General features: G+C 29.8%; 1 protein-coding gene across 50 annotated transcripts in view; it reads left to right on the plus strand.

The window, feature by feature from the left end:
- Positions 1 to 13811, plus strand: part of trol (terribly reduced optic lobes) — a 324267-nt gene that overhangs the window by 235300 nt on the left and 75156 nt on the right. For all 50 annotated transcript variants that reach the window (XM_076469289.1, XM_076469303.1, XM_076469310.1 and 47 more), the window contains 5 exons: positions 250 to 377; positions 1678 to 1764; positions 8710 to 8768; positions 9767 to 9864; positions 12153 to 12327. In XM_076469289.1, coding sequence (XP_076325404.1) covers positions 250 to 377; positions 1678 to 1764; positions 8710 to 8768; positions 9767 to 9864; positions 12153 to 12327 — 547 coding nt within the window. The remainder of the gene's footprint in view (positions 1 to 249; positions 378 to 1677; positions 1765 to 8709; positions 8769 to 9766; positions 9865 to 12152; positions 12328 to 13811) is intronic.

Genomic DNA, 13811 nt, shown 5'->3' on the forward strand with positions numbered 1-13811 from the left:
GTTTATATTTTTATTGTAAAGTTGACATACACTTTTTAATATCTGAATCATACATTTTTTATCACATGTTTTAAATTCTACTGAATCACCATGCATTAAGCATAAGATAGAAAAAGTTTTATATTGTGCTCTCAAAACATACATTTATTAGTCATAATATAGTTAATGTATAATTTGTATCTTTTCTAATCAAGTTTAATTATCTTCAGATTTTGCAGTTTTCTTGTTGTTGTTTTTTTTTGTGTTAAGCGATGTCGACATAACACCATTGGAAACAGTTGCGAACAGTGTTCTAGTGGTTATTATGGAGATGCCACTCGAGGAACACCTGAAGATTGCAAGCCTTGTCCATGTCCTCTTACTATATCTTCAAATCAGTGAGTGGCATGATTATTTTGATAGATGTGAATGCAAATTTGTAATCAAAGAAATAAGCCATACTCTTCAAACATTTTGTCTAGTGCTTACATGTCACATACTTAAAGCTGTCTGTAGTGACCTTTTTTTTTAATTAGTTTAGAAAGCCTATGGCTGTGGTTACTGTTTATTACAGGTACAATGTTGTCTACCTGTAGGTAGGTTAAAAACAATTACGGGTTTTGATGCTAGTAATTATGAGTAGATGCTAAAATGGGTTGACAGGTGTACTAGTGAATATATCAGTAGTTGTTTCAGTATTTTTAAAACAGCTACAGAACTACTAAATGAAAGTCATTTTTGGCTTGTCCTGTTAATATGGATCATGCTCTCTCTTATTTGTTATTCCCTTTCTTTTCTATTTTAAATGAAATTCATTAAGCATGCCTAAAAATAAGAAAATTTTGTATATTTTTCTTAACAGTTTATCCCATTTTTAGTTTGTAAATTTAATAAAATTTATTAAGATGTAAACGTTCTTTCAGTATCAGACCTCTTATCACAGATCTTGAAATTTTCTGTTGTGTATCATGCAATACGACTACTTTGGACAGATTTAAAACATTAGTAACATCTGTCTTGTATGTTAAAAAAAAGTAGACAACCTAAGATATTAAATTTATAGTTATACTGTTTATTTGATTTTTTGTAGCTACTGATATATACCTATCTTCGAGTTAATATAACAATAAAACCTAACTATCAATACAACTAGGTAGTATTATTATGTGTGATTGCATATAACAGCAAGATAGATGGTTTGATCTTGTTACTGACAGGTAAGGCAAAATGCAAGCAGCAGATTAAAGTATTTATTAAATAGTTTAAGTATTCAAAATAAGTATGCATATTTTTTTTGACATATTTGTGTATACAGTAAAGAGAACAGTGTAACACATTGATTAATAATTAGATACATAAAGTATAAAATGAAGTTAGTGTTCAACAGATGGGAAAACAGTGTGGAATTTAATGACTGTCAGGTGTATAAAAGAGCTTAGTAACACTTTAATGTGATGATATAATAAGATACCTAATAAATTAATGAAAAAGAAAATCAAATTAAAATGTATATTTTTATGTTAAATGCAGTTTAGAGGTTTGTATAGTGAAAATTTATATCATTATTTTGGTATCTCGTATATGGTTGTTATTTGTGGGGCTCAGCTGATTTTTATGGTAAAGTAGTAAAAAGATGTAGCAGAGCAGATATAATTTGTAAAGGAATATTAACTTCTAGCTCTGCATTTTCTGTTTCAGGTTTTCTAGAACCTGCTTTCAAGATAATGATGGACAGCCAACTTGTGACAATTGCCCTCCTGGCTACTCAGGAAGAAACTGCCAAATGTAATGAAATTTCACTTCCATCTAAAATAATTTTTTTTTGCTTGTAAATAGATAAAGTAACACTGCTTTAGTACCTGTCATTAGTAAATTGGTAGGTTTTTTTATATTTTAAATAAGTGTAGGAATTTTCTTTAAATTTATTAGTTACTGACTTGTGTGGTTGTTTCTTCTTATTAACTTCTCTAAAGATGACTAAGTGCAAATTTATATATATAATATGCAGAACAATAAACCTTCCTTTTATGGTAACATAGGTGCATTTCTGTGATATTTAAAACTGTCAAACTATGTACATTGAATGTAAATACTTTCAATATAATATATTTTGATGTTCCAATTGGACATCTCACATGTTGTATGAATTCCCATATTTTATCATTACTGTCACAATTTCAAGCAGCTTGGCTGAGTTTTGTATTCAAGTACCCAATGCTTTCGTTTTGTTCATTGGTGCACTATCATTAAATCTGCTCAGTTGTCAACATATGAACTAATACTACATGAAGATGTCTGCCAGAATCATTTTTGATATTTATGCACCTTTTTGAAGTAATGATGAGGTAGTAGGTCAGCTCTTATATCACCGCTTAGTGCATTTCTTTCAAAAATCTCATTTATAAATTCAACCCGGCAATTCTAAAAATAAAAAAATAAATTTTTTGTTTTTTCCGAAGCTATGTGACAATCTTTTTTTTTTTTTTTCTAAGAAAAAGGAATAGGTGTCTGTCTCAAGAAATATTGTTCATTTTAAAGCACTGTAGTAAATATGAAATTCTCTATTACAATTTCATGCCCTCTGTTAAGACTGAGATAAATATAATTTTGAAAGGATTCTTGAAAATGATCTTAAATTATTTAACTGCTTCTTTAGGCTTTTGTTTAAATGCCAAATTTTGTGCTTAATGGCAAGCTATTTTCTTTCTTTTGTTTTTAAGGGGATTTTCTTTTTAAGCCAATTTAGTTTAAGGTCTTTGTGAATGAAGGTTCTCCAGGCACTTGCAGATCTTGAGATAAACTCTTTGAATTTTTTGCCAGAGTTTCTGCTTCCTGGTTGTGAACACCACACACTTTTGGCCATTTGGTGAAATAATCCATTACCCCCACAAAATCTTCTCAATAAACATCATTTTTTTCAGTAAAATTTTGTATTTTTTCTCTTACTTTAATACTTTCTGTACCATAAGTCTATAATGACTTTAACTTGATTTACCTTGCAACCACCATAAAAAAAAGAAAGAAATCTAATTTAGTTTTTTTAATTTCTAGAATGACCACATACTGTTTATCTTACACAGCTTAAAACTTGGAAACAATATACATCTGTTAATGCTTCATCTTATTGTCCTTCAAGCTGTGTCTAACAATCCTGCCACACAGTTTGTAAATAACTTGGAGAACAGTTATTCAAGTTTCCTTTACCATATTAAACTACCTAATGCAAGAGCTGCATGAGCATATGTCATACAATGTACATAAACACACAGTGCCTATGTTTGATATTCTTTGCTTTCAGTTGCCAATGAAATTTAAGCCTACTTTTAATGATGATACTAGTACCCTAAAATCATTCTTGTATAATATTTCTTATAATCCACCTTAAAACACAGAATAATAAAATATACAGAGCAAACAGTATCATATAATTATTATACTTCAACTGGCTTTTTAACTAAAATGTAAGGGTCTTAAAATAATTCCCCTAGCTGCTTGATCTGAACATGGAGAAACTTTCAAATTGAAGATGAAATAGACAATTTTGTTTATTGAAAACAATTTAACATTATATGGAATTTGATGGGTTAAAACGTTTTCAGTATTCAAAATTACATGTATGTAAATTTGGACAAGGCTTACAATGAGGGTTAACAAATACAACTTACAAGTGCAAAAACCTTCAAACATTGAAAGTAGTAGAGACCCTTGTTTTCTAAATATTTTTCACTTTCTATGTTTCAGGAAAAACAATTGAAATTGAAATATTTATTTGAAAATAGTAATAATATGTATGAATAGAGAGGGGAACATGCACTCTCACATATGTAATACTTGGTTACCAAAACCTTATTGTACTGTTACAAGATATTAGAAACTACACATTTATTGGTTACTATCTAAGCCTGGTAAAATTTGAAATAGGATGTTCATAAGCACTTTTACAACTATATTACTACTACTGTACTGCAAATAGCCTGGCAAATTTTACCCCACTATGTTATCAGAGCTGGGATTAGAAGAATTTTAAATAACTGACTAATTGTATGGGCCCAGACTTTCTACACAGCCATAACATAAAGATTTTATAATACTTAATACAACTGCCATTGTAATAATTATACAATCAATAAGTTGATAAATCCTACTCCATTATGTTTTAAAGCAGGGAAAGTTCTAGGAATTGTCCCAAATGACTTCTAATATTGATGGTGTCAAACTAAGTAAGGAGTGGTGATTCATTCCTTTGTCATATTTCCAGTTCAGCTTCTTACACTATAATAAATATAGGAAATTGGTGTAAAAAGATTGGAAGAAACCCTCAGGTGATTTAGTTTGTTACTTTATGATCCAAACTGAAAGAAGAACAAAACAGAAACTAAACAAAACAAAATTAATATTACTACAGAAGGTGTTAAAATGTGAGATATATAAACTTTTTGGAACTTTGCAATCAGTATTAATAATACTGTACACTTTACTTTGCACATCAAAACCTTTATCTTCATTGTATAATTTGGAGTATCAATTGTACTGTTACAGTAGAGAAAATAATATAGTGCAAAGTTTTAATAAAAAGTGTTTGAGATATAATTTTGAGGTTTTGTTTTCTTTATTTATTATTATGAAATTAACTAAAATAAAAATATTTATGAATTGCACATGCCAGCAACTTGTGCATTATGCTATTCAATGCAGTAATGTGAGCTGCAATGTACATTATATGGTTTTCAATTTCTGTTGAAGTATTTATCAGACAGTTCAAAGGTCAATAAAATTAAATATAAATAGATATATACTGTTATGAGAATTAAGCTATTTTTAGAATAAACATTTGAAACTTTCAGTTACAATTTGTAGTTACTGTAGAACAAAGAAAGGTAACTGATTTATTTCCTTATCTTTATGATTGTTACGAAGTTGATTATATCGATCAACACCGTATAGTTTATGTTTAATCTGTCAGCTTATCAATATTAAGCTTTATCAAAAGAAACATTTGATATCTAGAAATATATGGAGATTACTCAAATGATAATTAACAAATTTCAGATCAATAAGACTATTTTGATCTGAAAATCAAAGTTACTTTGCACATCACTTAACATTCTTAATGAAAACATTCATGAACAAATCTTCAACTAAAAAATTTTAACACTTAATTTAAAAACCTGCAATCTTTGTTATATTTGCTTCTGATCTGCAAACGTTTGTAAAAATTTGTGGATATTATCAAAAATTATGGTACATTTACTCTTGTGGATACTTTTATGGTTACAAGTTGAATGGATTCCACTCAGCCTGTATTCATAGGGTTAACAACTATAATAATTTTCTTTTCCTGAGTAATAACTATCTTATGAGTAATTTACATTAAATCCTGTAATTTTGAGAGGGCTAGTAAATAGAGAGAGACTTGAAAAGCAAATGCCATGATGCTGACACTAAGGGGCATTGAGTATTTGCTGTAATACTTCATTATAAACTCAAGAGCATAACTTGTAAACTACTAAAATTTGCTTATCAATAACATTTTAATGCCAAATTTATTCATGTGCATTAGTAATAAAGTAATTTGACTAATTTTTAATGTAATTTTGTAAAAGTGAGGGGCACACACACTTTGACATAGCCTTTACTAGTAGGTTTAATGATGTCCCAAGATCATCATAATAACATGTAATTATCCATGTGTTACCTTTAAGAATCTTTTTCATATGATTTACATCAATTCTTTACAGATTTATAGCATCCAACCACTTAGAAACATTGCCTGATCGTATTTCACTGACCTTTCATATTTTCCCATTTTTTGGCATAAGCCTTGACATTGGCAAAAGTTCAATTCTGCCTAGCACATATTCACTTTTGGCCTATATGTCATGAGAGTCATTTTCTGCTATTCATGGTTCACTGAATAATTGGCTTAATTTGTTTTTCTTGAGCATCTTTTCAGTTGGCTGGTATGGGATACATTTTTACTTCGAGTGGGTTTATCATCATCACAAAACCTTATCAGTTGAATATTTCCCAACATTAGTTCATGTGTTATTGTCTCATACTTTATTATGTTTTGTTGTCATTTTGTTTGTTTAAATGTGTTTAGAGTAATGCATAAGATTTTCATCAATTCTGTCAAAGGTGATGTACAAAGTGAAAGTTGTATTTCTAAAGTTTTCATAACCATCTTACTATCTGGTTTTCAGGATTGTGGAAATTCAGTAGCAATGTCAATACTGCATGATTTGTTCAGTTTGAACTTTTCTTCATAGTTGTAGTTCATATAATTGTTGCTAGATGCATTACATAATCTGAATGATGATACAGTTGAATGCTAGTATGAATTTACTGAATTAAATTCTATCTTCTCTCAACTTGCTTTATCAGTATGCACTTATCATTATTCACTTTCAGATCTGTTGATCCTGATAAGGCATCCTTTATGGGTTTGTTCACCAAAGATGATATGGATCTATGCTGTTTTTTGTGTTTTTTTTTCACAAAATTGATGGGCGAGCACAACTACAAGTTCAGTAACTTCTTCTTTTATAGTTTCCATTTCTTTGAGAGCTTCAGCCTGTTTTGCAAAAACGTTGTCTGATCAATAGGCATATGGGGCTACATATTTCCATTGTCATTGTTGTGGGGTATTTTGTCTTGCCTAAGCCATGAGAGCTACTGGAAAAAATATATCTTATATTCTGTGAGCAAATTATGTAATCTGTGGCATTTATCAGTCATACCTTATTTAGTTTGTTATGTTACTCCTATTCAAGTAAAGATATGAAACTTTCTACAACTTGTTTCAAAGGTGACTTCTGGCAGTCTTTGTTCTAGAAGTATGATTTGTACAACCTCATGTTTTGTTACTGTAAATTCAGCATTGATTCAGATCTCATGATTTTGCTGTGCTCAAAGCTCTTCAGATCCTTAAGCTTTTTCAACTAATAATCTCACAGAAAAAGCTTTAGTGTTTGCTTTTAATAATAGATGCGAAGTTGTTCCTGGCAAGCTCTGGTACGAGTATTTTCTTGATCGTATAATAACTGCTTATTTTGTTGCTAGAAGGTTCATTCTGTTAAACTGTAATTACCATATAGTACACAGTGACTTTATTGACATACTCTTTAAACTGTGAAATAAGTTTAAACTTGTACCTATGTCTTTGTAAAAAAATTATTCCTAATGTACACTTGTCCTTCATAAAAATTACCCACACATCTTGTTGTGGAGAAATTTCTATGGTGAAGGTGACTTCTAAGTTTCCTTTTGCTACAATTTTATGAATGCTATTTTTCTTTGGTTTTTGTTTACTCAGTCCATTTTTTTGTTTCATTTCTGGAAGAATACAAGTTGAAGAATGATAGCTGTAGAATCAGTGTCAATCAACAGTTTCAAGTCTTTCATTGAATGCATTGTCTCGTTCACTTGTTTCTTGGAATAATAAACTCTATTTTGATTAAGGTAGGTTAAAGCTGAACTTTATTTATTAAACCCAGTTAATTCTTCTTAATGCCTAGTGAGCTGTACTTGGACTTTGAGATTCATCTTTAGGACATTTTCTCCTTTTTTATTATCATTTATCTGTTGATTCACCATAGTCTTCATTTTAATATTTGTTTTCCACATTTATTAAAGTATTTCTCTTTTTCTATCACTTTTGGGAGCTGTTTTTAATTTGCAGGTTTTTGTCTGCAGTTCCAGCCAGTGCTTCCTTCTAAAGTTTCATTAGAGGAGTTAGTTTCTACAGTATTTGATTCATAATTCATGGATGTTGGTTATGGTTATTTCTTACCTTTAATTGGTTAAGGTTCATTGAACACCTTGACAGCTTTATTGTTCATTTTAAAATAACTTTGTTAGCCTTATTTGTTTATTCTCATCCACTATGGCATAGGTGAATTGGTTGTGTGCCATTGAGTCCATTCTTTCACAAGTAGTACCAGGTTAAAATAATGGGGCAAGTCTTTTCACATCACAACCATTCTGAATGAGACCTGCAACAAATATAATCAAGCCATATTAAACAAATTGTAACGTTTTTGAGAGGTGGATATGCATGAACATAAAGGGCAGTGGCAAAAGCAATCTTTTTGCTGCCAGCAACAGTAACACAACATAACCAAGAAGGACCTCTGTCTGGAAACAACCCTAATGGGGTATATAGATTCACTAAGATAAGACAGCCTGTCATGTATGTGATGAAGCTGTTGTATGTCTCAAGCATTACGTAGTAGATAAATGAAATTTCTACCATCCCATACATACTTGAAGATGAGTGTGCAAATCACCTTATGTGATCAAGGCTTTCTTCAAGAAACATGATGATCAATCTCACTTTCTGAAAGTAAATATTTTTAACCTTTAGTTGACTGTATCATCAAAAATAATCAGATATTGTATCTATAATGTGTCATTAATGGTACTATTCCAAAAGACATACAAATTGGTTTGACCACCAGTACTTATTCTTGCAATATTGATGTTCTTGTTAATTTTTAATCATAATTGTGTGTACTAATAAGCTTTGTTAAACATTTTCCCAATTATTTTATTTGATTTAAAGTAGTAATTTACCATATCTCTCAAGTAATCTGTTATGTTAATTTAAGACTGTATTCTTACTGTTTGGATGTTTGTGCTTTAAAACAGCATGGTAAAATTAAGAAATTTAAGTAATTCATGTTCAAAATTGCAAAACATTTATAAATACTGTATTTTGTATCATTATAGTTGTGCTCGTGGATTTATAGGTGACCCTCAGCAGCCTGGTGGTAGTTGTCAACCATTAGGTTAGTGTCACAAATTGATTATTTTACTGTATGTTATTATGAAAACATTTTTTTTAATTCTGTTTGTGGTTTATGCTTAGAACGTACTTTTGTTATTGTTATTAACTGTATGTTTTATGCCTATCCCATATTTACTTTTACCCCATATGTTCTTTATTCATTAACCATTTTTGTTCAGCTTCATTAATTTGTCAAGAATATTTAGAAATATATAAATTTTCATTAAAAAACCTTTACTATTTTTAGGGTGTGAGTTGTATAAAGTAAAATAGATGTACCCATGTATATTAAGGTAATTGTAATTCTTTTAATGAACCTGACCCTAACAGAATATAAATAAATAGTTTGGGGGAGCACTAAGTAGAGACTGAACCAGTTTGAGAGAAAAAAGCCATTTAAAACTACCAAAATTCTTCTATTTTGGAAAGTTTCAAGTTTTATATCCTCATGATTGTCAAAAGTTTGGAAGCTCTTTAAACTGGATTGGAATAGACAGTTAGAATAGTCAATGTAAAAGATTTTCAGAATTAGTACCACCATTTTAACTTTTAAGATTTTTTATACTGGAGATTTCAAATATGGAAAACCAAGAGGATCTCTAGATCTTTCAAAACTGGCTACACTGCTTTACGTTAAAATTGACAAATGGTATATCATATGATACTATGGGTGATAGTTGTTTCCTGCATATTTTCATGGGCAACTTTATTATGGTAAGTAGTAGTTCTACTATAAATTTTCAGTTTTTGTGAAGTTGTTTTTTGTTGGGTTTTTTTCAATAAAGCTTTATATGCAATTTAGCTTTATATAGCTTATAACTGTTTCCCATAAACTTTTATGAGTAATTATAATATTGAGTCTATTTGCCATGAATTTTCATGGGCAATTTTGTCATTGTGGGTACTTCTTGTTTCGTGTGAACTTTTGTGGGTAATCTCACAATATATTTTTTATGTACTACTTTTTCACATTAGTTATGTAATAATGTTTAATTTCAGAACCCCAACCAAGGATTCAGGTTCAGGTAGAAAGTCCACGATCTCAAAATGTTCCTGTAGGCTCCACTGTCACCTTCCGCTGTACAAGTACAAGCTATGTTAGTAATATGAATAACCTTTAAATCATTTATGTTGTTTGCATTTAAACTTCTTGCATGCAGGAGGTTTTCTTCTGTGAGTTCTTTTAAACATATGGAAGTTTACAAAATACAGTAAAAGCTTTATTATCCAGCTCCTGCTTGGACCTGGGAAGTGCTGGGTAGGATACATTTTGACATTTTCATAATGTTCTAATCTACAATATTTCCATATCATCTATAACAATAACAATTTTAACAATAATAAATATTATAAACCTTGCACTATGTAAAGTCATGGTTTTATTGCTAAAATTAGAAGCTATAACTTCAGGAGGAAGAAATTATTTACAGAATAAAGTAAGCACTATTTGAATTGCAACAGTACAGGCAGCTAACAACTGAAGCGTACCAGTAAGGAAGAACAAATAGAACCACTACACTGCCACTAAGCATCAATGTCATCTCACTACAGTCTCAATCTTTCAAAAAGCTTTGAGAGCATTCTCAAACATTCAGGATGGAAGTTTAAATAATGCTGGTTCCTACAATAAGCTTTTGTATTTGGAGATATTGAACTATCTGGGTGTGAAGATGCTAAATAACAAAACTTTTACTGTACATTTAATCTGTGCAAATCTTTATTGTGCTGGAAATTAAAATATATTGAGGAATATTTTTTTTCTTGTATATATATCCTAATTTTAAATTTTGAGGAATGTCAAAGACCTAATGAAAATTACCAGAGTTGAGTGGACCATAAAAAGGAAATACTCGATGATTATTCAATTATTCAAGAACACAGCACTGAAAGTACAACTAATTCCTTGCAACAGTAAACTGCCATAGTAATAATGAAAGATAAAATTTAAAAAAAGATATAGGTAGCTTTTAACAGTTTTGAAAATATTAAAATTTTTTATCAAAATGTCAACATCTCAGTCACATTAAATTGAAATTTTTGAAGCTAATTCTCATTGTATAAGAACTATTGCTGCATAATTACCAAAGAGTTACTCATTTTATGTTCTTAAACCACTTTCACTCATATTGTAAATGTCAGTTAGCTAGGCTAGCCTTAAATATCTGCTTGTCATCTAAAAGTACATATGATTCCTGTTATTATTACAAACAACACAATATTTTAGATAAATAATAATAATTTAGGCTGCAGACATTTGTTATTTTTTTCTATTTAACATTTTAATTAAAATGTTAAATTTTAAACTAAAGGTATATGAAATCAGTATTTCACAATCTGTTTTGTCTTGTAAGTCACTACCAAGGAGATAATTAATTTGATAATGCAACTCATCTCAACGTGATGATGAGAGAAACACTTTTATATTTGGAATGCTATTTGTGTGTGTAAAAAAAATTTTGAAGTTTTAAAGACAGGTTTAGGAGTCATTGTTATTTTTCTGGATTAAATGTCAAAACTTAACATTATTACTACTAAATTAGATTGAGATTGTATTAGTAAAAGGTCTCTTTATTATATTTATAATTAATAATGTATTAATAATTATGTTGAGATTGTTTTAGAAGAAGCTCGATTAGATTTACAGCTAATTGTGTATTAGCTGTTACGTTATTCAGCTAATGGCATATTAGTAGCTGTTATATTAGGTTGAGCTTGTTTTTGGGGCTTGAGTAGATCTACAGCTAATGGTGTATTAGTAGCTGTTTTGTTGGATTGAGACTGGTTTGGATAGTTAATTTGCTACAATTGTAGTTAACAGAATAATGCAAGGAAAGCAGTATAGAAATGTGCAGTTTGTTATTATGAATTTGTTCCAGTGTCCTTCTACATTCATTGGTAGTCAGTTTCTAAGTGCAATGTATTTCCAGAAACTGAACTTCCATTTAATTAAATCATTGTATAACAATTCAGTTTTTCAGGCAACATTGAATGTGTTTGTACTAGGTTTCTGTATCCCTGGTTTTAATTAATTGTAGTTGTTTAGAAATTCTATCTTTTGACTCCATTTCATTTTTGCTATCTATTTTTAGTTTTTTGGTTTTATTAAATCTGTTATGATCTTCATTCTCTATGTATTTTACATAATTGTTCCTCTTAATTCAGTTAAGCAAATACTACAATAATTAAATGAAGAAGCTTGAGGTTGGAGATCAACTAGTAATTTGCTTTATCATTAGCAAGTATTTTAATTCTAGCTTAAGTTTTTGAATCTTTAAATTTTTCATTATATGGTAATAATCTGTCATATTGTATAAATAGAAGACACTTACAGAATATGAAATATGTATAACATACTACCTTACAATGTGTATGTAACATTTAACAGGGAGACTACACATTGAAATGGTCCAAGCATGATGGATTGCTACCTGATAAAGCTACTGAGGCTAGTGGTGTCCTTACTATTCCTAATGTTCGTCCCGAGGACAGTGGCACCTACATATGTACTGGCTCAGACTCTTACAGTCAAGCAGAAGACAGAGCATCTCTGATTGTAGAGAGTAAGTATGTTGTTATTGTGGTCTAAAAATGAAATTTCTAGTTTAAAAATGTCAACAATATTCATTAAACATCTTAACATTGTTGTAAAACAATATAAGACTAACAAAATACAACAGCAGCAAAATGCATCTAAAGTATAAAAATTGTAATTTAATTTTATTAGATATTAAAATTGTTTTGTAAAAACAAGTTAGAATTAGTTGTTACATTTTAGATAAATCCGTTATAATTTGAATAATGCACTTTAATTTAAAGATAATAACTGAATATTTGAGTTTTCCAATAAGTGGTGTGTGAAGTGTCCATTTACAACTTTTTATGTAAAGAATTAGTGTTATTTTCTCAAGTTATAAATATTTGTTAATATCTGGGTGAGTTCTAAGCTTTTGAATTACTTTGTTTATAATAGATCAATACTTTTTATCTTTTAAGATTATGTAAGATATATGTTATTAAACATATTAATTAATGTCCAATGTTAATGTTAAATTAATGTCCAATATATAAACTGCTAAAAACCATGACCAGCCTTAAATTGACCCTATATATGCTAATGTTCTTATGCCATTTTCAGAAAATGGTGACATAATAGTACTAAATCATGAAGTCTTTTTAGGGCTGGTCCATGTTTTTAATAAATTTATTGTGTTTAATTGTTTCAACATTATACTCCTTAAATGAACAAAAGAAGCCAAAATAAAAAATAAATTAAAGACTGAATATATTAAAGGGCTCCCTATGCTGTTGTTTTTCTATGGAGATGTGTGTATTAATTTTAAATAATACAAGTGTTGAGTTTGAATGTATCTTCTTTTTTCTGTTCTCACTCATTTAACCAAGTTTGTTTTGAGTTACTTTTAATCCTTTGAACTCTACAGGTCAGAAAACTGGCCTAATGGAGAGGTGTATATACCTAAAAGGTCAGTTTTCGAACTTGACTATCTACAAGTATTATCCAGTGGGTCAGTAAATAGGCCAGTGCTGAATTTTCACTTACTCAGAACACGTCTCTGAACCTGCTGGATTTTTCATTCTAAACATACTGACAGTTGTATTTATAGTGTGAAAATAAAAATTATACACTGGGTATTTTAGCATCATTTTGTGAGCATTGTTAAGCTGAAATGTAAAATTCTAACCAAGCAATCAAGTGAGATGGAAAGAAAAGGTAAAAAAACCAGGCAGCAATGATGTGAAATTGTGAAAAAGACAGACTACAACTGCACAGGCTAGGAAATTGGTGTTGGAGTTTGATCCAGAGGACATTCTAGACAGTGACTATATTGGAAGTGACTTTGAAAGTGAATATAATGGTATCAAGACTTCTGACAGTGACATACGTGTTCAGCATCATGTTCCTAATGATTGTCAGTCCACTTGGTCAACTAACATTATTTCATTTCCAGCTTCAGATACTAAATTCGTTAAAACCATCGAAACATTTAGGTCCAAAAAAATATCTTGAATTCAATTTCAAGCAAGT

This window comes from Tachypleus tridentatus, chromosome 12, assembly GCF_004210375.1.
Source record: "Tachypleus tridentatus isolate NWPU-2018 chromosome 12, ASM421037v1, whole genome shotgun sequence".
Classification (NCBI taxonomy): Eukaryota; Metazoa; Arthropoda; class Merostomata; order Xiphosura; family Limulidae; genus Tachypleus; species Tachypleus tridentatus.